At 37.7% G+C, this 24,293-nt stretch overlaps 1 protein-coding gene and 1 long non-coding RNA gene across 2 annotated transcripts in view; one reads left to right on the forward strand and one right to left on the reverse strand.

Annotated features, from left to right (window-relative positions):
* Positions 1-307: 307 nt before the first annotated feature.
* On the forward strand, positions 308-8,073 carry LOC113467841. The gene is made up of 2 exons (XR_003391781.1): positions 308-807; positions 7,835-8,073. It is a non-coding gene; the product is annotated as an uncharacterized LOC113467841 (long non-coding RNA).
* Positions 8,074-9,645: 1,572 nt separating this feature from the next.
* LOC103510147 (kinesin-like protein KIF2A) overlaps positions 9,646-24,293 on the reverse strand; it is a 17,002-nt gene continuing 2,354 nt past the window's right edge. Inside the window, exons 2-10 of the mRNA XM_026824273.1 lie at positions 21,405-21,499; positions 21,051-21,167; positions 20,170-20,463; positions 19,564-19,706; positions 18,875-18,944; positions 14,733-14,966; positions 13,768-13,989; positions 10,636-10,810; positions 9,646-9,659 (exon numbers count right to left, since the gene is read on the reverse strand). Of these exons, the coding sequence (XP_026680074.1) occupies positions 9,646-9,659; positions 10,636-10,810; positions 13,768-13,989; positions 14,733-14,966; positions 18,875-18,944; positions 19,564-19,706; positions 20,170-20,463; positions 21,051-21,167; positions 21,405-21,499 (1,364 nt within the window). The remainder of the gene's footprint in view (positions 9,660-10,635; positions 10,811-13,767; positions 13,990-14,732; positions 14,967-18,874; positions 18,945-19,563; positions 19,707-20,169; positions 20,464-21,050; positions 21,168-21,404; positions 21,500-24,293) is intronic.

The following is a 24,293-nucleotide window of genomic DNA, read 5'->3' on the forward strand; positions in this document are numbered from 1 at the left end:
ATGAAATGTCCCTGAAGTTACAAACGTTGGTAGAAAAAAATCCAAAAATTATACAGGGTACGACAAAATCCCGACAATTTCATTGGTAGAAAGTGGGAATTAATACAGATAACACAAAAAACGCCGACACACTTTACAAAACGTAACGCGATAACAATATCACTTGCACAGCTTGCACTTCACATTCACAGGCGGAAAATGAAACAACATGGATCTTGATCTTGCACGGCTTGCACCAGTTGCACCCCCGCCTTCAAATTTGGCAGATAGGAGGAACTTTGGGACACAAAAATACCTTCTCTGTTTATTCGCGAAGAGAAAAAACCATTGTAAATCAAGTCTACATTGATCGTTTTCTCGGTATGCTAGTGTGCCGAAAAATGCGATCCTATTGATTTGATATTTATGATCCTCAGCAACCAAATAAAAATTTCTAGGTATACTGTTGAACAGTCAAGCTTTTCAGTGCAAGTTCAGAATATGTGGTCAAGCCTGCGATCAAGACGCTCACCCGGTAAGTAGGAGGGCGTGGGTTCCATCCCAGTCGAGGTAAGAAATTTTATCAACATTGATTGAGAATTTGACCACAATAATAGTAGTAGCCTACTGCTGGGATAAAGGGACACTTTAGCCATATAAGTACGAGCAGTACAAATAAGCACTATTATTACAAATGAACCTGCAATTATGTGATACAGTCAAAGCTAAATAAGAAAGACTCCAAGGACAAGATATTGGAAGCTCCATTTTCTTCCTTACCCAGGTTTTTCGGTAGGACATGTTCTCTCTTAGATCTTTCTTATCTAGGTTTGACTGTATTAATTTCTAAATACCTATATGAGCATTTATTTGGACAAGAAAATTTATTGGGACCATATTGAGACAAAGAGAGCGGAATGAAATATTTCACAAGAAATGCTCGATCAGTACCGTGGTACATTACTGTACCAAAACTTTACATTGCATTAAATTCATGTTAATAATAGAAAAAAAAAACTTACAAAAAAATATTTGTTCAAATGATAGTAGATAGGTAGATAATACAAAACAAAAACTACAGAATTCGAGAGAAAAATGAAGTAAGTAACGAATTAAATAGTAATGGAAAAAGTCAGGTTTACCCTTCTACAGAAAATTCTGCATCTAACCTGAAACTTGAACTAAACAATGTTCTATAAAAGCTGTCTATAGAATCTATAGAAGGATTAATCTATAGAAGGATAAGCTGAAGATCTACAACATGTACGAGTAAAAACAAAATCCAATATATCATTTTCTCTTTATGGTACGGAATCATTTTTTTATATTTTGTAACTTATTTCATACTGATAGTCAAAATCAGTAGATTCATTACAATAACAGGGTTAGTTTTAATGACTTATCTATCTTTTAATTACTGTTACTTTTTTTACAAAGGTTAGTGCCTCGTTTAAACTGTAGCAAGAACAATGTCTACTCTGAAGCTATCAAACCAACGGTGACGAAATCTCTTTTTCTCTCTGATGTATCGAACTATCGAATACCACCTACCTATGACGTAACAGTTCACTTGTCTAGAATTCCTCTTCTCCAGACGATCTTATAACTTACAGGTAAAAAGCTAAAGTCCACTACCTATGACTTATTTGAGTCATTAGTCTCAGTACCACTGTCTCAATCAAGGGCAAAAAGAAACCCTTGTCCTTTAACTATCGAACTATCGAATACCACCTACCTATGACGTAACAGTTCAGTTGTCTAGAATTCGTCTACGATCCTATAACTTACAGGTAAAAAACTAAAGTCCACTACCTATGACTTATTTGAGTCATTAGTCTCAGTACCACTGTCTCAATCAAGGGCAAAAAGAAACCCTTGTCCTTTAAATAAGGTCAAAATAAGTGATAAGGAATTTGAACCTCATGCATCAAGCGCGCCGGGAGGCGTGCGAACGTCAAGAGTTCGCAGCGCCGCCCGGCCTATATTAACACGAAACAATTTCATCGTTTTTTCGGCATTTTCAACTCAACTTTTTTCCCATTCTTCTTTACCTACTTCCTGTTCAAAGGATGAACTAAAGAATCACAAATGAAATGCCGAGTGCAAAAACGCAGGAGGGCAACACTATGCATTTCTTACTTTAAATACATTTTATTTTTAGATAAGTGAGATCGTGTGAGACATGTCTACTCAGTTGTGTTAAGTACAGCCGGCCGGCTTAATTCACATCAACCTCAAACCTCAACTACACACGATTTATGAATGGCAAACACATACACATTTACGTATATTCAGTATGCCCTATAAACAATACAGTAACTCTATTACGATGGAATTACCTGTATGTTCTCTCTTCAGCCTCTGATGTCACATTCCTGAAGACAAACATAAAAAGAAAGAAAACATTCAATTAAACACATCAGTTCAAATAGAAACCCATTTTGAATGATTTAATTTATTTTTTTTAAGGAGTCCAATTTATTTTGGCTCACAACTCAACACAAGGTACGGTAAGAAGGAACGAATATTCTGACCATATGCTCCCGCCAACAGCGAGATTAATGATGTCATCGTTTGAATTTAGAATATTTCCGAGGAAGCAGAAGAGAGCTTGTCGGAGGACAGCAACCTTGGCCTGGTTCCCCAGGCATTGAGTTTGTGCTGTTCTCTCAGACATCAGGTCTAATATCGTGCGTGCAATGTGCTAGCTAATATCGACCACTTCAGACGCCACAATACCATGCTAGGTGTTCTCATAATATGATCAATAACAATAAAACAACAGGGAAATTTCTCTGTTGCGTGAGGTTAAGTTTTCTTTACGTCTCTATGGGAGTAAAGGGAGATAAAAATGTCTCCCATTCCCATATTCAGTTCTATTCTGAATTTCTGACCCAAGGCCTACCAGCTACCAGTGTACCAACTTCAGTTGAAAAATATTTGACCGTTCTTGAGTTATCGAGTGACGAACTTTCGCTGCCATACCTATATATCGGTGTAAGAGATCAACGCTCTGCTCAGATGTTCTGTCGATGCTCCCCGATATCAACCTCCCGAAAATACTTCTAAGTAGGTAAGGTAGGTATCTCAACTCTACTCGGCAACACAACAGAATCTAGAATACAGAATGAATTCGCCAGAGCTTCTCGCTCTCTACCAAACACACGATATGGAGTCATACCTACTGCCATTCAGCACTTTTGCTAAGCGCGGTCTTTCCAACACAGGATATGCGGGGGAGGTGGACCGGGGTGCATTGACAGAATATCTGAGCAGAGCCTTGATCTCTTACGCCGATATATATAAATATCGAAATGAGTTTTCATAGCGAATAGCTTCCTAGTGACCCAAAAAAACACAACCCCAATTCAAAGTTGTGACTTTCGTTAGAAATGAATAGCTCACCCCTAAAGGGGATTTAGCTTAAAAAAAGCACCATTTTTGGACTTGCCAATGCTTACCAGTTCAAGCAGTCTCCTATGGACCACTGAAGGTAAGCAATGAAGCGTGTGGTTGGTATCTGGATGGGTGACCATCTCAGTAATCGCGTTACTGTCTACTTCCGGCCCCACTCAGGCTAAGTGACAATGCGAGGAGGCGGGTAGCTGTCAAAATCCTTTTTTAGAGGTTTGATATAGGGAACAGTAACTGCTAAGGTCTGGTCGTCCCGAAATCGAAGAGAGGATAGGATAGGAGAACGCCAGGTATTCCGAGAACGAATCTTATCTGTTTAGGATGAAATCCGCCTCGATCGAGGATCGAGCCCGCGACGTAGCGCTTACACGGCAGACGCGCTACCTTCCAAGCTAACTAGGCTTTATCATGCGGTTCTTGGATTAGAATAAGACCACGGGCTGTTTCCCCTGTCGTAAGAGGAGACTGTTCTTTACCTTACTAGACGAATCCTTAAACTTTATGAACACGCTGTAAATATAATTGTGTTAAGTATGTACCTTCCTATTCATTTTCTTTTAACACGCTGTAGTTGGTCAAGTAGGTATTTATAGCATAACAAGGGTTGTTTTGAGGAAAAATGACCGTGCGGTTCTTGGATTAGAATAAGACCACGGGCTGTTTCCCCTGTCGTAAGAGACTGTTCTTTACCTTACTAGACGAATCCTTAAACTTTACGAGCACGCTGTAAATATAATTGTGTCAAGTACCTTCCTATTCATTTTCTTTTAACACGCTGTAGTTGGTCAAGTAGGTATTTAGAGCATAACAAGGGTTGTTTTGAGGAAAAATGACATTACAAAAGCTCTCGTACAGTGATATTAGACGAATCCTTAAACTTTATGAACACGCTGTAAATATAATTTTGTCAAGTACCTTCCTATTCATTTTCTTTTAACACGCTGTAGTTGGTCAAGTAGGTATTTATAGCATAACAAGGGTTGTTTTGAGGAAAAATGGCATTACAAAAGCTCTCGTACAGTGATATAGTGAATTTTGTAAAATGGATTGAACTTTTAATTAGTTTTTATCACAGAGAATAATAATACTCTTCATTAGGCACGTAGTCAGGCCCTAGCGTTTGTTTCAGCTTTAGTCCCAGTATATGCGTATATCCATAACCATACATTACAAAAGCTCTCGTACAGCGATATAGTGAATTTATTAAAAATGGATTGAACTTTTAATTAGTTTTTATCACAGGGAATAATAATACTCTTCATTAGGCACGTAGTCAGGCCCTAGCGTTTGTTTCAGCTTTAGTCCCAGTATATGCGTATATCCATAACCATAGTTAAATTTAGAGTAGACTGGTTGCATAGACTTCAACATATTGACAAGTTCATCTGGACTTCCATCTAACTCGGGTAAAACATAACCTACAAGTTTCCTTACACTTTCACTTGGTCTCAGCTTACTATTGTATAAATATCGTAGATTATGATGAATACGGTTACTTTCCCTTTGTTTCTTAGCACATAGTTTTAAATTGGTACATTTGTCCTTTTCATTTCGATTGTACTGTCTCTTGATTTGAGTGCATCGGTTAGCTATATCGTGCAATGGTTTATGTAATTTCACGAATTTTCTACAACCTTGAATTAGCGTATTTCGAAGATCAGATTTGATTTCTGTATCTTTGAGATAATCAGGTTGCTGATCATTCACATATTGCTGTAAATGTTTCATGGCGGCATATTTTCTTATCAAGGGGAAGATTGTATCGTAATTTGTTTCTTTAACGAAATTATCCAGGAAATCTGGAAACTGTTGTATTTGCTCAAGTTCATGTTTCATTTCCAGAGTCCGTTGTTCCAATATTGGCGTCTTCATTTCATAGTCATCTACTTCTTCTTTGATTTCTCTCTGTGCTCTGAGCTTTAAATTCAATTTCAACTCATGGGATTCAATGATTTTTCTCCTACCATCAAACATTTTCCATGCGTGTTTAATTTTTTCATTGAGTTGATTGCTTCGGTCTAGAAAATCTTTCCAGTGGACATTTGATACCAGAAGATTTTGCATTCTTTTGACGACTTCATTTTTCTCGTCCATGTTTATGTAGTTCTTTATTGTACTTATGACAGGGTCCTCTAGTACGTTACACTTCCTCAGTAAAGTACTTTGTTCTTTCACATCCATCTTCTTTTCTTCAGCTTGAGGTGGAGGTGTAGGAAGAGCGGTATCTATGCTACTTAGCTTGAGTTTGGATAGGAGGAGGGAGGAGTAAAGTAAATCTGAAGACGGTCGTTCCATATCAAAACCTGAAGTACCAGATCTATGTATGATTTATTCGTGTCTATGTAACTTAGGACGAGAGGAGCTAAAACAGGTTTGAAAAATTCGAGACGATATTTAAGTATTGAAAAATATTCACTCAGGTTTTTAAGTGAGTGGCTGTCGTGATCTTTGTTAACGTTCGTATAAAATTACACATTCTAGAGCTACAAATACTTAGGAACCGAGATTAGGTTAAACGTAGGCTGAAGTAAATCTTTTTTTAAATAATAATAATTGTAAAAAATAGAAAGTAATATTCAAACAAATATATTTTCATTTAGTCATCTTTATTAACGTTCGTATAAAATTACACATTCTAGAGCTACAAACTACAAAATATACTTTAGGAACCGAGATTAGGTTGAACGTAGGCTGAAGTAAGTCTTTTTTTAAATAATAATAATTGTAAAAAATAGAAAGTAATATTCAAACAAATATATTTTCATTTAGTCACTATCGTAAATACGAAGAAAATTGTAGACCATGAAATTTATACATACTTATGTAACTACCAATCAAAGATAATAGGTATCTAAGGTGACCTCATGTAAGTTGAGTGGTTGATTAATCCCATTCAAAGGAAGTCCTAGTATAACTGGGACAGTTGCATGGACGGCAACTTTGGAAATCACATGCTTTATTATTAAGATGGGACTTTATAAAGAACGAGATGTGGAGACATAAAACTAAAACAAAAAAGAAACGTAAAAAATTAATTGAATAAAAAAAAAAGAGTATATTATTATTAAATAATAAGAAAATAAGGAATTTACAGAAATTAATAAATTAGGTTTTCAGTACAAAAAAAAAAGAAAAATAAATTAATGAAATAATAAAAATAAAACTCAGTACTAGGTACAAAGGATTTATTATTTGCGTTAGTAGAAAATAAAATCAAGGGAGAATCAGTCTAACAGGTAACCTTTCGTGTCCTGGGAAATGAAGGAAAATACAACAAGACAAAGTAGAATGAGAGTATCTGTTAAATTCTAGATGGGGAAAAGATAAAGGCAAAAGGAATTTGGGAGACACAAAAGATCGAGACTAATATCATACATGAGGAATGGATTATAATATAGGTTTTACATACACTCGACTGTTAATAAACTAAAACTGGAAACATTCAGGACTGTATTCTATTGTTGAAATATTATATTATCGGACAGAAGCCTCTCTAAAAACAGTTATGTGGGAGTTGGGACACATTAAAAAGTTGTCATTTAATTTACATTGTGCGAATAATAAATCAAATGTATTACGTATCGAATTATCGGACAGAAGCCTCTCTAAAAATGACTCCTAAAAATAAGAAAAGTTATACAATAAAAATCGCCAAACAGTTATGTGGGAGTTGGGACACATTAGAAAGTTGTCATTTAATTTACATTGTGCGAATAATAAAATAATTCAAATGTATTACGTATCGAGAGGGATTGAAGGAATATTATCAAGCAAGCACCTCACTTGAGTAAACATACTTTTACTGAAGTGGTGTCTACTTTCATTCCTACTACATATACTCGTAGCAATCTGGGACCAAACAAGTGATATTACACTTCTGTAGTATCTACAATATCCTCCAAGTTTCATGTGATGAAATATGAAGATTCGCGAAGAGAAAAAATCATTGAAAATCAAGTCTACATTGATCGTTTTCTCGGTATGCTAGTGTGCCGAAAAATGCGATCCTATTGATTTGATATTTTGTGATCCTCACCAACCAAAGTAAAATTCGTAGGTATACTGTTGAAACAAGTCAAGCTTTTCAGCGCAAGTTCAGAATATGTGGTCAAGAACCTTGGTAGTATAGCGGTCAAGACGCTCACCCGGGAAGTAGGAGGGCGTGGGTTCCATCCCAGTCGAGGTAAGAAATTTTATTAACATTGATTGAGAATTTGACCACAATAATAGTAGTAACCTACTGCTGGGATAAAGGGACACTTTAGCCATATACGAGCAGTATAAAAGAGCACTATTATTACAAACGGAACCTGCAATTATGTGGTACAGTCAAACCTAAATAAGAGAGACTCCAAGGACAAGATTTGTTTCTCTCTAATGAAAGCTACATTTTTTCCTTACCAAGGTTTTCGGGTAAGAAATATTCTCTCTTAGAGCTCAGGTTTGACTGTATTAATTTCTAAATACCTATATGAGCATTTATTTGGACAAGAAAATTTATTGGGACCATATTGAGACAAAGAGAGCGGAATGAAATATTTCACAAGAAATGCTCGATCAGTACCGTGGTACATTACTGTACCAAAACTTTACATTGCATTAAATTCATGTTAATAATAGTAAAAAAAACTTACAAAAAATATTTGTTCAAATGATAGTAGATAGGTAGATAATACAAAACAAAAACTACAGAATTCGAGAGAAAAATGAAGTAAATAACGAATTAAATAGTAATAGAAAAAGTCAGGTTTTTACCCTTCTACAGAAAATTCTGCATCTAACCTGAAACTTGAACTAAACAATGTTTAATCTATAGAAGGATAAGCTCAAGATCTACAACATATACGAGTAAAAACAAAATGCAACATATCATTTTCTCTTTATGGTACAGCATCATTTTTTTATTTTGTAACTTATTAAAATATTTACTGTTTTCAATCAGACGTTTATCTTTTCATACTGATAGTCAAAATCAGTAGATTCATTACAATAACAGGGTTAGTTTTAATGACTTATCTATCTTTTAATTATTGTTACTTTTTTTACAAAGGTTAGTGCCTCGTTTAAACTGTAGCAAGAACAATGATAAATTCACAATTTTTCATTATTAGCAATATGAACAATATCACTTGCACAGCTTGCACTTCACAACTTCACATTCACAGGCGGAAAATGAAACAACATGGATCTTGCACGGCTTGCACCAGTTGCACCCCCGCCTTCAAATTTGGCAGATAGGAGGAACTTTGGGACACAAAAATACCTTCTTCTGTTTGCCGCATAATGCTTTTGTTTGGGAAGGTAGCGCTAGTGAGGTTACCGTTAATTCCTCCTATCTGTTCCTAAAAATCAGTGCTTCAACTGTTCGCTAGAGTACAGCACAGTCTGGAGAGAGCGGCTCGTGACAACCAGTGACAAAAAAAAAAAATCTAACGCATCATCCGTTAGTAGAGCTAAATCCTTGCGCACCGCTCGATCAATTTGAGCCAAAAACTATTCAGTTCTATTCTGACCCAAGGCCTACCAGTGTACCAACTTTAGTTGAAAAATATTCAACCGTTCTTGAGTTATCGAGTGACGAACTTTCGCTGCCGTATATATCGGTGTAAGAGATCAACGCTCTGCTCAGATGTTCTGTCGATGCTCCCCGATATCAACCTCCCGAAAATACTTCTAAGTAGGATTATTAGCATAAGACATAGGTAATGAAAATTATTAATCTCGAGTCCTATACACACGTGTGTATCACGAAGTTGATCCACTATTTGAGTTGACTAACACTAGGTACGTATGGGCATATCATTATAATATGTACAGGGTGTCCAAAAATAAACGATACATTCAAATATCTTGGAAACAAATCAAGATAGAAAATTCGTGACCTTGAAGGGGACACCCGGTAAAATTCCAGAGGTCACCATTAAATGTCCCCAAAAAGTTAGGACAATCAGCGAAAACACGAATTTTCTATCTCCATTTGCTTTCAAGATATTTGAATGTATCATTTATTTTTGGACACCCTGAATATTAGATCAGGTGTGGACAGAGCATTACAGTTATAACTTATTTTTCTAGAACATGATAACCTAAAGTTGATAACATGTTCTCACAGAACATAGAATTCACAAGACAAGTAAAATATCTCGCTTGAAAAAAAGCTATATGGTCACCGACTTTCAATATCGGAAATTTTTTTAATCAAGTTTTACCGAAGTAGGTAGGTAATCGGTTTCACCAATATTTTTCCAGCCTCTAGAAGGTCTGCCCTAGAAGGGGCAAAAAGAAGGTTGGTGAAACCCATCCCAAGACTTTTTTCAGCCAACTCACTTTTCCACTGTAGATTTCGAAGAAGCTGGCAGACACATGCAGATTGAGGCCTCGATACTTGGGCGACTTCAACAGCTGCGAACTTTCATTCACACTGGAGTTTAGAGAAATTTCGTCCAAATGTGACATACATGGTTGGAAAGCTCGTTTTCTCACTGGAATGGAAAACAGAAAAAACAGATGATTATTTGTTTGTTTTAAAAAAGATGATGGTGGATTTCACCAATGATTTAATGATAGATTTCACTAATGGGAGAATTTTTAATGCTCCAAAAAGGAGCTTTTACTGATCCAAACAGGAGTTTTTAAAAACTCATCCTTTTTGGATCACTAAAAACTTCTTTTTGGATTAATAAAATATCCTTTATAGCTGATTAATAATTCTCCCATTAGTTAAATCTCTCATTAAGTCATTGGTGAAATCCACTTTGAGTGTTTCACCGCCGTTTTTATTTCGAAGCAATGAAACAACTGTTACATAAGACGCATGTGGTCTGTGTCATAGCATGTCCATCCCGTAGTATGCCCCGTATGCCTCTCATTAGATGGGCGATAAGAGACACAATACTTTCCATTTAGGTGCTGGGACCTGCTGGGTGAACACGAGAACAGCAGAAAGTAGCCCATTGAAATATTTGCAATCGAAAAACGAGTACAAATTTTTGTCGATGGCGGGGATCGATCCCGGGGCCTTCTGAATGGCAAGCAAGCGTGTTAAAACTATTTAATTCTATGAAATGAATTTGAATATGTAATCAAAAAAAAAAAAAAAAAAAAAAAAAAAAATGTACGAACTTAAGATCAAGCCATATGTATTATGTATTACTTACTTATTCATATTGAGGTGATTTGTGTTTATGTTGCTAAATAAATGGTTATATATTGGAAAAAAAAAAATGTGAGAACGTTTCTTACCATCCTGATCATAGTCTACATCCCGTGTCATGAGTACAAGCCCAGCATCCTGTTCATGCCAAGCCGCCGCCTGTTCCATCAATGTCTTGTGATTATCCAGCACAATCTCCTCCTGGATTTGAAGCTGGGACACTGCCTCGTGAAAATCGTACAGATCCGCCGAAATTTCACCTTCCTGGATTGGAAAGAGAAGATAAAGATAATGTGGGATTTAAAACTTTGTTTCAGAACCATAAAAAAAGTACTTAATAAAATAAATCTTCGAGCCGCTTTCGCGTAACTTCACATTTATTCATTCTGAGTCATGGATAGACATCCAGGAACGGAAAAGTTTGGTCAGAACATTTTCGACCCTGAGCTTTGACCCCACCAATTTGGGGTGCTCTTAACCACTAAAATTAGAAAACTATTTTTTCTTTAGTTTTTAATAGAAATATTACGAAGTAGGTACTTCGATAGATGTATAGAGGGAGGGTGGGAGGGAAAGAAAGGCTCTGAGTCATGGATAGACATTCAGGAACGGAAAAGTTTGGTCAGAACATTTTAGACCCTGAGCTTTGACCCCACCACTTTGGGGTGCTCTTAACCACTAAAATTAGAAAACTATTTTTTCTTTCGTTTTTAATAGAAATATTACGAAGTAGGTACTTCGATAGATGTATAGAGGGAGGGTGGGAGGGAAAGAAAGGTAGGGAGGGAGAGAGAAGCGCGAACTTTCTCCACAAATTGCTGTAAGGTTGCAATTTTAAGTTCGGTAAGTTGAAGTAAGCTGAGCGAGTAGGCTGGAATGGAAAACAGAAAAAAACAGATGATTATTTGTTTGTTTTAAAAAAAGATGATGGTGGATTTCACCAATAACTTAATGTTAGATTTTACTAATGGGAGAATTTTTAATGCTCCAAAAAGGAGCTTTTACTGATTCAAACAGGAGTTTTTAAAAACTCATCCTTTTTCAATCACTAAAAACTTCTTTTTGGATTTATAAAATATCCTTTTTAGCTGATTAAAAATTCTCCCATTAGTTAAATCTCTCATTAAGTCATTGGTGAAATCCACAGTACTTCACCGCCGTTTTTATTTCGAAGCAATGAAACAACTGTTATATAAGACGCATGTGGTCTGTGTCATAGCATATCGATCCCGTGGTATGCCCCGTATGCCTCTCTTCAGACGGGCGATAAGAGACACAATACTTCCTATTTAGGTGCTGGGTGAACACGAGAACACCAGAAAGTAACCAGTTGAAATATTTGCAATCGAAAAATGAGTACAAATTTTTGTCGATGGCGGGGATCGATCCCGGGGCCTTCTGCATGGCAAGCAAGCGTGTTAAAACTATTTAATTCTATGAAATGAATTTGATCTTTTTTTCCTAATCATTTTGTATACAGATATCTAAAACTTGAACTCCTCTTTATCCCATACAGAGCATTTAATATTTTAAATTGCTTCATGGAAGATCAAGCCATATGTATTACTTATTCATATTGAGGTGATTTGTGTTTATGTTGCTAAATAAATGGTTATATATTGGAAAAAAAGATCGGAAGAGCGTCAACTAAAAACTTCTTTTTGGATTTATAAAATATCCTTTCCCATTTAGGTGCTGGGTGAACACGAGAACACCAGAAAGTAACCCGTTGAAATATTTGCAATCGAAAAATGAGTACAAATTTTTGTCGATGGCGGGGATTGATCCCGGGGCCTTCTGCATGGCAAGCAAGCGTGTTAAAACAATTTAATTCTATGAAATGAATTTGAATATGTAATCTTTTTTTCCTAATCATTTTGTATACAGATATCTAAAACTTGAACTAAGTACATACTTATTTGTACATACTTATGTACATACTGTACAGATGTTGATGTGTATGTGTATGTGTGTATGTACATACTGTACATACTGTACAGATGTGTACATACTGTACATAATGTACAGATGTACATACTGTACATCTGTACATACTGTACAGAACAGAACTAAGTACATACTTATTTGTAAACTTTACCTATGAAATATATAAGACCTTGTTTAGACTGCGGGAGTAAAGGGACTTTTCAGTCTCATTCTGGCAGGATAAACAAGGTATATTCTATTCTATTCTATTCTATTCTATTCTTCATTATCCCCGTAAGTACTACAGAATATATATGCTCGTCGGCGTTCTTTTCACCAACTGATTGGCCCATCTTCGAATCCCAACAAACATCAACCGTTCTTGTTTACAGGAAACTCTGACCGGATTCAAGTGGATGGGTACCAAGACGTACGATTTAGAACAGGAAGGCAAGCATGTACTTCTCGCATTCGAGGAGGCCATAGGATTCATGGACGGAACTCATGTGCTAGACAAGGACGGAGTGACAGCTGCTGTCAGGATGGCTGAGTTGGTTGCCTATCTGGATTCTCAAGGCAAAGACCTACACCAACTCTTGGCAGATGTCTATGATAAGTAAGCTTGCTCTTTCTTTTTCTCTCTTCCCCCTCCTAAGGTATACGAGATTATCTGAAGTCTATTCCATTCAATTATGGTTATTATGGGAAACAAGTGATTCGGTTCTAACCCTCGAGATACCGCGAACGACTTGCGAATACCGCGAACACATTGCGAATAACGCGAACAAACCGCGAACACATTGCGAATACCGCGAACAAACCGCGAACACATTGCGAATACCGCGAACAAACAGCGGATACCTAGAACCAACTGTGAATAACTTTAAAAGAAGATAATGCAACTTATATCTCCAAAACCAATGGTCAAAATGTAGGAGAACTACCGCGAACTCATTGCGAATACCGCGAACAAACCGCGGATACCTAGAACCAACTGTGAATAACTTTAAAAGAAGATAATGCAACTTATATCTCCAAAACCAATGGTCAAAATGTAGGAGAACCCTCTCCTCAACACCCTACATTTCCCCTAACCCCCTACACTTATTTTGGTAGTAGGGGGTCAAGGGGAGGTTTCTTTAGACCTAGATTTTTGTCAGAGCTCATTCTCTCTTCTGATTTCAGACTGGAAGGTTCTCTGTTCCCTCTCTCCTCTCTGTGATATCTCCAAATATTTCAACATAATCCTAAATGAAAACGTCCCTAAGTCTAACTAAGAAAACAAAAACACTTACATTGAGAGAGCGTAGTTGAGCCAGATCGCTGTCGTTGAGATGAGAATCGTTTCTCTGTGGCGAAGTGGACGGGGAAGATCGCTTGCTTTGTCGCTGTATGATGGTGGGAGGTGGAGGGCCTTCCGTGGGGTCTGTGGCTGCCAGTTCTTTGACCCTGTCAGCGTAGCGTAGAGTGTTGAGAGAGTGCTCGCAAGACGACATGCCAGGACTTATCATAGCAATCTGGGGACGTAAGGAAGGGAGAAATAAGTCGATACTTAAAAAAAAGAGCCTTTCTTACCAAATAAGTGGATTGGAACAAATCACATGCCTTCAGGCATACTCCATTTGTCAAGGATCTAGGTTTTCTTTGCCCTCAACAAAAAAAAAAGCCTTTCTTACCAAATAAGTGGATTGGAACAAATCACATGCCTTCAGGCATACTCCATTTGTCAAGGATCTAGGTTTTCTTTGCCCTTGGAATCAATTTGATTTGAAGAAACTATTTTACTAGGGTCTTTTGAAATTTAAGGGCTCAAAAACCTGTATTAGCGAAGTGGCTTTCAGGACATTTTTTTCACAGTTTTTAGGTCAAAATTCGTAGTTTTCCAACGTTTTACGTGGTAACCGATCATCAGTTTATTTATTTAATTTTAACTGTGTGTCTGTACATATTTTAAGACTGAAAGAAAGATTTAAAATGGAATTTAGTTTAAAACGCATCACCGATTTTCATGTCCAACAAGAGAGAGTGCACAGTTTTTAAGTCAAAATTCGTAGTTTTCCAACGTTTTACGTGGTAACCGATCATCAGTTTATTTATTTAAATTTAACTGTGTGTGTACATATTTTAAGACTGAAAGAAAGATTTAAAATGGAATTTAGTTTAAAACGCATCACCGATTTTCATGTCCAACAAGAGAGAGTGATGGTGAAAGCAAAGGATTCTATACTGCTGCGGTTCTGCACATCACTTATTCACTTACCATACAGGTTCGGCTCTTGTCTCCAATGAACGAGTCTCGCAGGACCTGCGTGAGCTTACTGGCACGGAACGGCAGATGGGCCCCCTTCCGGCCCAGGGCCCGAATACACTCCTTGAGGGCCAAAAGAGACTTGTTGATCTCGGCCCCCTCCATACGGGTCTGCCGGTTAGCTGACGATGTGTCTGCCCCGCGCTCGTTACCTGCTAAATCTATGAGAGAGAACTTGCCATGCACCTGCAGGAAAGAAAAACAGATATTGTTAATACTAAGTCACAAAAACTAAATAATCACCGAGAAATAAAAGAAGTACAAACTTTAGGTCTAGTTTAAAACACACTCGAAAAATCTCGAGAGCGCGAGCGCAGAAAAATACTGAAAAATTCGGTGTTCAGGTTTTAAACCAGTTGCATGGTGTAGTAGTAAAGTAGCGTGAGGCTATCTGCTATCTGTTAGAATCACCATTGAGTTTTATCTTCTCAAACCCTCCATTTTCTTGAGGTACCCAAATACCTAAGGAGTGAAAATACTGAAAAATTCGATGTTCAGGTTTTAAACCAGTTGCATGGTGTAGTAGGAAAAGTAACGTGGACTTTCGGGAGGCTATCTGTTAGAATCACCATTGAGTTTTATCTTCTCAAACCCTCCATTTTCTTGAGGTACCCAAATACCTAAGGAGTTAACAGAATTGCGTGGACTTTCGGGAGGCTATCTGCTATCTGTTAGAATCACCATTGAGTTTTATCTTCTCAAACCCTCCATTTTCTTGAGGTACCCAAATACCTAAGGAGTTAACAGAATTCCATCCAATTTAATTATTCATAAAATAAAACGCAACTTTAAGCTTGACATTATCAAGAAGGAAAAGGAATATCAAGATTATAATTATCTACAACTAATCCGATTTATAAACAACCCAAGTCACGCCATTTCGTAAACAGCAAAGCAAAAGCATTCCTGCCGGCACTAATGTCCCGTACATGACAAACTTGAAGGCTACAAAAACAGACAGTTCCTAGCAGAGCTTGTGTATAGTTTGGATAGCAAAGAGAAGGGAGCTGAGGAGGGAAAGCAAATGAAAGCATAGCAACCAACACAGTGCGACGTGGCGTTATGAATACAAAGTATTCGAAATAACGTGCAAGTATTGATCCCCACTTCAGACCTATAGGAAAAGTAAAAGCGAAAAGCTTCAACAAATATTATACTCATCAGGTTTGTCCAAAACTTTATGAAAGACGTGTCAGTCAGCCTTCAACTTGATATCTACAAAAACAGACAGTTCCTAGCAGAGCTTGTGTATAGTTTGGATAGCAAAGAGAAGGGAGCTGAGGAGGGAAAGCAAATGAAAGCATAGCAACCAACACAGTGCAACGTGGCGTTATGAATACAATTCGAAATAACGTGCAAGTATTGATCCCCACTTCAGACCTATAGGAAAAGGAAAAGCGAAAAGCTTCAACAAATATTATACTCATCAGGTTTGTCCAAAACTTTATGAAAGACGTGTCAGTCAGCCTTCAACTTGATATATACAAAAACAGACAGTTCCTAGCAGAGCTTGTGTATAGTTTGGATAGCAAAGAGAAGGGAGCTGAGGTGAGGAGGGAAAGCAAATGAAAGCATAGCAACCAACACAGTGCGACGTGGCGTTATGAATACAATTCGAAATAACGTGCAAGTATTGATCCCCACTTCAGACCTATAGGAAAAGTAAAAGCGAAAAGCTTCAACAAATATTACACTCATCAGGTTTGTCCAAAACTTTATGAAAGACGTGTCAGTCAGCCTTCAACTTGATATTTTATTCCAACCTTATTGTTACAACATTCACGAAAAATATATGACGGGTGCAGGAAAAGTCTAGCATATTGTGCGGACCTAGGACTTGTTGTTAGGTGTCAGGATGAAGTAAGTAAAATGAGCCACATAGCTACCATTGTCCCGACCCGTATGGTAGAACTAAAAAAACTTTATATTAAAGAATTAAAGGATCAATGGTTTCAAGAAAAAAAGAAAACACCCCCAAAACAAGCACCTCCAAATGACGAAACACAAATCCACTTTCGAAGGAAACTCAGTTGGGATGGAACACACTTTTCCCAAACCCAGTCTATAAGGTGAAATAAAAAAGATAACTTACACAGGATTCAACTTTTTTATAACTTTTACATTTTTTTTCCTTTCAACGTCACTGGGAAACTTCTCAAGGCAGACTGCAGGGGAAGGGCAGGAGACTTTTATGAAAAGCTTTTGAAAACTATGTGCATCCTATTTTATTTTTATTATATAACAAAAATACTCTTCAGGCATAGAGGAAATATCTAGGAATGACGAAAAAAAAGGAAGGTAACTGATGGTTAAGAAACACAAGGAAATTCATTATTTGTCCATTTTCTATCTACAAATCTGGTTTGGGTATGTTGATATTACTTCACAATTTATTAACACCAAAATTCACATTACTAAAGATTTTTTCCCGGTCTGTCAACGTAAACGAAACTTAACAATCTCACTGCACTTTTATGAAAAATCAAACAACAGAAAATTGTTTCAACTTTTCCCTGATGGTCGAGTACGTATACTGTACTAGAATCTTGTCTTGCCAATTCAATTGGTAACGACCATAAGGTCTTTAAATTAAAGTGTACATAAACTTCTTCACTACCCACACAAGTTACATTGTCAGTTATTTCTTTCCTGAATCAGCAGAATGAGCTCCATGACAGTGTACATAAACTTCTTCACTACCCACACAAGTTACATTGTCAGTTATTTCTTTCCTGAATCAGCAGAATGAGCTCCATGACAGACTCTAGCACTGAGTTTGAAACTTTATGTGGCTCAAACTAACTCAGGATTAAATAAAATTGCAAATTGTGTGTGGTATAAAACATCTATGGCTTAACTCACTGAGTCAACAGAACTCTTATTTTCTCTGGGTTTTCGTAAGATCTCAGGTGTTAAGCCAAATTTTACAGCAGTACCTATCTATTGGAAATAGTCAACCATGTTAAAACTCCAACCAATCTGCTACATGAAAAGCCTGAATTAGGTTTGGTTCTAAACAAAAAAAATTATTTTCTCTGGGTTTTCGTAAGATCTCAGGTGTTAAGCCAAAAGTAAATTTCATTTTACAGCAGTATCTATTGGAAATAGTCAACCATGTTAAAACTCCAACCAATCTGCTACATGAAAAGGCAGAATTAGGTTTGGTTCTAAACATTATTCTTACCGTTTCTATTATTACTGGATACTAGGTATTTGTGTTTTTCTACTCCGACTCGAGTTTCGCCTATCTTATAGGCTTTCAACTTTTTTATAACTTTTACATTTTTTTTTCCTTTCAACGTCACTGGGAAACTTCTCAAGGCAGACTGCAGGGGAAGGGCAGGAGACTTTTATGAAAAGCTTTTGAAAACTATTTAACCTTTGAGCATGATGGTCTGAAACCAGGAGGCATGACGGGTGTGCCAAGACGTCAAGCAGTGACGAGAAAGGAGAAGAATAGACAACAGGGAAAAAGAGAAGCGAAGAGAGGAAATGAAAAAAAAAAAGAACATGCGAGAGAGGGAAAGTGAAGACATAAATGGGAAAGGTGACAAAGTTAATGTGTGCTGGTGACACGATAAAATTAAAGGTACAGTGGGAACTTTGTCCCAAACAATTCAAATTGAACGGGACAAGGGTGCTGACATAGACTAGATCGTGTGGATAATACAGGGTCACAGTAAATGCCGAAACTGGTCGTGGAAACTCCAGTGGCGTATGGACTTTTCGGGGAACCACGCAAGGTTTCGCCTGGGGGCCCTTGGGTCAATGCACTGGGGCCCCTGAATGTGTCCCTACGGAGCCCCCTTAACCGCGGGATCTGCGGAGGTGATATATACGCCAGTGGGAGACTGCCTGGATTCTGGACAAAAGAAATTGTTTACCAAACGCTCTTCATTTCAATACTGATTTCAACTAACATAGGAAAATGTTATAATGAGTAGGTAAGTTCCGACTAACAGCAAACAACATGGCGTGATAAAATTAGGAGAGTCTTGAATTTTGATTTTGTGAAAGTGTTCAGCCAAACTGTCAGTTTACCCAAATGTTACTTTACTATTTTTTAAATACATTGTTGTCAAATTCTCATTTACCTCGCACTGTTGCCATGTTGAATCAGCTTGAGTACTTCTTCTACAGAGTCCACCACTTTGGCTTCCAGGGCTGAACAGGAATTTAGATGGGTCTGATAGTAGAAAGGGCAATTAGGAGAGTCTTGAATTTTGATTTTGTGAAAGTGTTCAGCCAAACTGTCAGTTTACCCAAATGTTACTTTACTATTTTGTAAATAAATACGACATAGGTAGGTAATGAAAATTATTAATCTCGAGCCCTATACACACGTGTATATCACGAAGTTGATCCACTATTTGAGTTGACTAACACTAGGTACGTATGGGCAAATCATTATAATATGTACAGGGTGTCCAAAAATAAACGATACATTCAAATATCTTGAAAACAAATCAAGATAGAAATCGTGACCTTGAAGGGGACACCCGGTAAAATTCCAGAGGTCACCGTTAAATGTCCCCCAAAAAGTTAGGACAATCAGCGAAAACACGAATTTTCTATCTTCATTTGCTTTCAAGATATTTGAATGTATCGTTTAATATCATTGCTGGCTTCCAGGGCTGGACAGGAATTTAGATGGGTCTGATAGTAGAAAGGACAATTAGGAGTCTTGAATTTTGATTTTGTGAAAGTGTTCAGCCAAACTGTCAGTTTACCCAAATGTTACTTTACTATTTTGTAAATACATTGTTGTCAAATTCTCATTTACCTCGCACTGTTGCCATGTTGAATCAGCTTGAGTACTTCTTCTACAGAGTCCACCACTTGCTCCGTTAGGCCCACAATCTGCACCTGTTGCTTGCCATCTTCCAGGACGCGAAGTTTTGCCTTCTCAGCGAGTAAATCGAAAACCTGAAACAACAAAATTCATTGAGCCTAAAAACCTTGATCAGATGGGCCAGAAGATACAAAACTTCTCACTTGGGTGATGGGTCTACACGAGAACACCAGAAAGGAACCTATTCAAATATTTGCATACTACCTGAAAATGGTTACTTTCTCTGTTGCGTAAGTATAATGTATAATATCTCTAGTAGCGCTGTCAAACTTTGACTTAGCGGGCGGAGCGCTACCGTGCTCCTTAATCGAAATACGAGTGCAAAATTGTCGTGATGGGAATATTATATTTTCAAGGTGCTCACAGCTTGAAAAAGGGGCTTTGAGGAGCATTTTTTAAATCAAGTTTTACCGAAGTAGGTAGGTAATCGGTTTCACCAATATTTTTCCAGCCTCTAGAATTCTAGAAGATCTGCTCTAGAAGGGGCAAAAAGAAGGTTGGTGAAACCCATCCCAAGACTTTTTCCAGCCAACTCACTTTTCCACTGTAGATTTCGAAGAAGCTGGCAGACACATGCAGATTGAGGCCTCGATACTTGGGCGACTTCAACAGCTTGAATACATCCTTGGCAGCCATCGCATAGATTCCTTTCTTGCAGTCCTGGGTTTTGCCCTGAAAGTCTCCGCCCATGGTGTGGGTTTTACCACTGCCCGTCTGACCATAGGCGAAACACGTGGCCATGCCGCCTTCGAAAATGGTTTTGACCAGCGGCTTGGCTGAGAATCTGAAATCAAGAGGAACCGTGTTTTTCAAGGAAAGAACCTTCCAACACTACTTGATAAAATGGGAATCGATACTATGGTACTATCCTACAGTCAAAGATTTCTTTTAGGGATGGGAGGAAGAGATCAAGTGATAATGTTATACAATACATATTACATACCTACGTGATTTTTTTTTTTACATATACAATTTATTTCTCTATTAATGATTTTACTCCTTGTCTGAACTGTAAACATGATCCACCCATTTATTAGCTAGCTTTTAGCGAATAGGGGGGGGGGGGGAAAAGGAAGTCAGTGAACAGGCTGTATGAAGATTTTCCCCTGTATGAACAACGAAGAACATCCAATTGCAACATTGGACGAAGAAAAATTCAAGCAGTATAAACAGGCTGTTTGTTACTCTTTGTTACTCCTCTACTTACCCTAGATAATTTGTTACTGGACAGAGGCATGCTTCTGCAGTTATTGTATTGGCTGTTCTCATTGTTCGTCTTGGGCATCAAATTGGAATTTAACGAAAATAAAGCAAGAAAAATTGCAACATTGGACGAAGAAAAATTCAAGTAGTGTAAACAGGCTGTTTGTTACTCTTTGGGATGTATGGAAAACTGTTAATGTTACTCCTCTACTTACCCTAGATAATTTGTTACCGGACAGAGGCATGCTTCTGCAGTTATTGTATTGGCTGTTCTCATTGTTCGTCTTGGGCATCAAATTGGAATTTAACGAAAATAAAGCATCTAACTCCACCTGTAAAGAGAAGAAAACAATGTAATGTGATTAATTACATATGTATATTAAGGTCAAAGTTCCGAGAAGTCCAATTTCAGCACCGTTAAAAAAATTGTCAACTTTTGGAACTAGGCTACTCACTTGGTCGTATGCTGACACGGGCTCAGTGCGGATATGCACCTTTAACCTGTTTCAGGAAAACAATGGGTCTGCAGTCAGAATATATATATGTTATCACATAATGTGCGAACTCACCTCTTTGCCCTTAGTTTCACCCTTCTCGAACCATTCAACCGTGACACTGCGACCTTCCGGATGTAAGCTGGATACTATGGCTGAATGAATTCGTCCTGCAAAACCAAACATACGAAATAGGAATTAATATCCATGTGTCTACTACACAGTATGTCTCACAAGTCCTACAGTGGATTTCACCAATATCCCTAGAAATAGTCACAATAGTCCTAAACAAAATTGGACGCGGCACACAAGGGATCACGAAGAGACCGCCTTTTAAGTTCCTAGAAGGCCTATTAAGCTAAGAGTTTGTTAAGTTCCATTTGATTTGTTTAGGCTTAACGGGGTTGTTGAGCTCACAGGGCTGTCAGGGGTAAAAAGAAGGTTGGTGAAACCCACCCTTACTTGCTCTTGCTACCTACTTCTCAACTTTAAAAAGCTGGATCTGATCCTAGAGAACCTACATATTTATGATGAATCGATTGTGGACAGCAAAATATCAAAATCCAAGTTCAAACCCCCCCCGTTATCACATAATGTGCGAACTCACCTCTTTGCCCTTAGTTTCACCCTTCTCGAACCATTCAACCGTGACACTGCGACCTTCATGTTATCAGATAATGTGCGAACTCACCTCTTTGCCCTTAGTTTCACCCTTCTCGAACCATTCAACCGTGACACTGCGACCTTCCGGATGTAAGCTGGGGGGAAACTTCACAAGGCAGACTGCAGGGGAAGGGCTGGAGACTTTTATGAAAAGCTTTTGAAAACTATTTAACCTTTTGAGCATGATGGTCTGAAACCAGGAGGCATGACGGGTGTGCCAAGACGTCAAGCAGTGACGAGAAAGAGAAGAATAGACAACAGAGAAAAAGAGAAGCGAAGAGAGGAAATGAAAAAAAAAGAACATGCGAGAGAGGGAAAGTGAAGACATAAATGGGAAAGGTGACAAAGTTAATGTGTGCTGGTGACACGATAAAATTAAAGGTTACAGTGGGAACTTTGTCCCAAACAATTCAAATTGAACGGGACAAGGGTGCTGACACAGACTAGATCGTGTGGGTAATACAGGGTCACAGTAAATGCCGAAACTGGTCGTGGAAACTCCAGTGGCGTATGGACTTTTTGGGGAACCACGCAAGGTTTCGCCTGGGGGCCCTTGGGTCAATACACTGAAGCCCCTGAATGTGTCCCTACGGACCCCCCTTAACCACGGGGTCTGCGGAGGTGATATATACGAATATACGCCAGTGGGAGACTGCCTGGATTCTGGACAAAAGAAATTGTTTACCAAACGCCCTTCATTTCAATACTGATTTCAACTAACATAGGAAAATGTTATAATGAGTAGGTAAGTTCCGACTAACAGCAAACAACATGGCGTGATTATACATACTGGTAGAAAGGAAGATCACCGGTTAAGTGGAAGAGTTCACCAGGTGAAATTCTGCCATTTAAGCCTAAAAAACCGACTACCTAGCTTTCGGGACGACCTTAACAGTTTCAGTTCCCTGTATCAAACCTCTAAAAAAAGTCTTAAAAAGAAGAACAATATTTCGAATTCAAGACCTTTTAAAAACACTACTACAGCAACATCAGAAATTCTCGCTAGTCAAAAGTCACCTTGTTAGGGGCCACCCTGTAAGCATTCTATTGCACAAGAGTGTGCTTCAACTCCTTCATGATTTATTCTCGCTAGTCAAAAGTCACCTTGTTAGGGGCCACCCTGTAAGCATTCTATTGCACAAGAGTGTGCTTCAACTCCTTCATGATTTATATCGTGACATTCCAGGCGTAGCATGGCGAACGGAGAACTTTTGTGCTTTCATAATTTATTTATTAACTATAATAGCATAACTAGAATGTTGTAGTCATTGCAGATAGGAAGGAAAAAAGGGAGGGACGGTCACAATTTTAATATTTACCCCAGACGCTATTTTGTGCCATCTTTTTCCCCTCCCGTCCTACGTAACGAGTTAAAATTCCTGTCAGACGTCAGTATTGTTACTTCATTTTGGCAGACTATCATCTTTACTTCCCATTTTTTCTACAATTTTGCTACTTTATCCCTATTTATAATATTCCCTTCCAATTTTTAACCCATTTTTCTAAAATAAAATTGGACTTCAATTTTTTGATTCAGTATCATCAGGCCATTTACCATCCAAAAGACAGCTGTATAGTGTACACTTGTATAGCTACTTTCATTATTATTGTACCGATAATTTTTCAACTTTAAAAAGTTTCTGACTTGTGGGCCGGTCCCTATTTATAATATTCCCTTCTAGTTTTTAACCCATTTTTCTAAAATAAAATTGGACTTCAATTTTTTGATTCAGTATCATCAGGCCATTTATCATCCAAAAGAGAGCTGTATAGTGTACACTTGTATAGCTACTTTCATTATTATTGTACCGATAATTTTTCAACTTTAAAAAGTTTCTGACTTGTGGGCCGTTTTATTTTCGTTTTCTTGGTTAAAAAAAAAAAAAAAAAAAAAAAAAAAAAAAAAAAAAAAAACAAAAAAAAAACACACAAACAAACAATACGACTATTCTAGGTTGAAGAGGGGAAAATCTTCATACAGCCTGTTCAGTGTTTACACTGCACGAAAGGAAAGTGTGTTCACATTACCAACAAAGAAAAATTGGCCAGCCTAGTTAGCTTAGTTGGTAGTGCGTCTGCCTTGTAAGCGCTAGGCCGCGGGTTCGATTCCCGCCCGGGGCGGATTTTATCCTGATGGGATAATGTTCGTTCTCGGAACGGCTGGCTTTCTCCTATCCTGTCTTCCTTCTCTCCTCGATTTCGGGACGATAAGACCATAGCAGTTAAAGTTCCCTCTGTCAAACCTCTTAAAAAAAAAAAAAAAAAAAAAAAAAAAAAAAAAAAAAAAAAAAAACAAAAAAA

This window comes from Diaphorina citri, unplaced genomic scaffold, assembly GCF_000475195.1.
Source record: "Diaphorina citri unplaced genomic scaffold, Diaci psyllid genome assembly version 1.1 scaffold564, whole genome shotgun sequence".
Classification (NCBI taxonomy): domain Eukaryota; kingdom Metazoa; phylum Arthropoda; class Insecta; order Hemiptera; family Psyllidae; genus Diaphorina; species Diaphorina citri.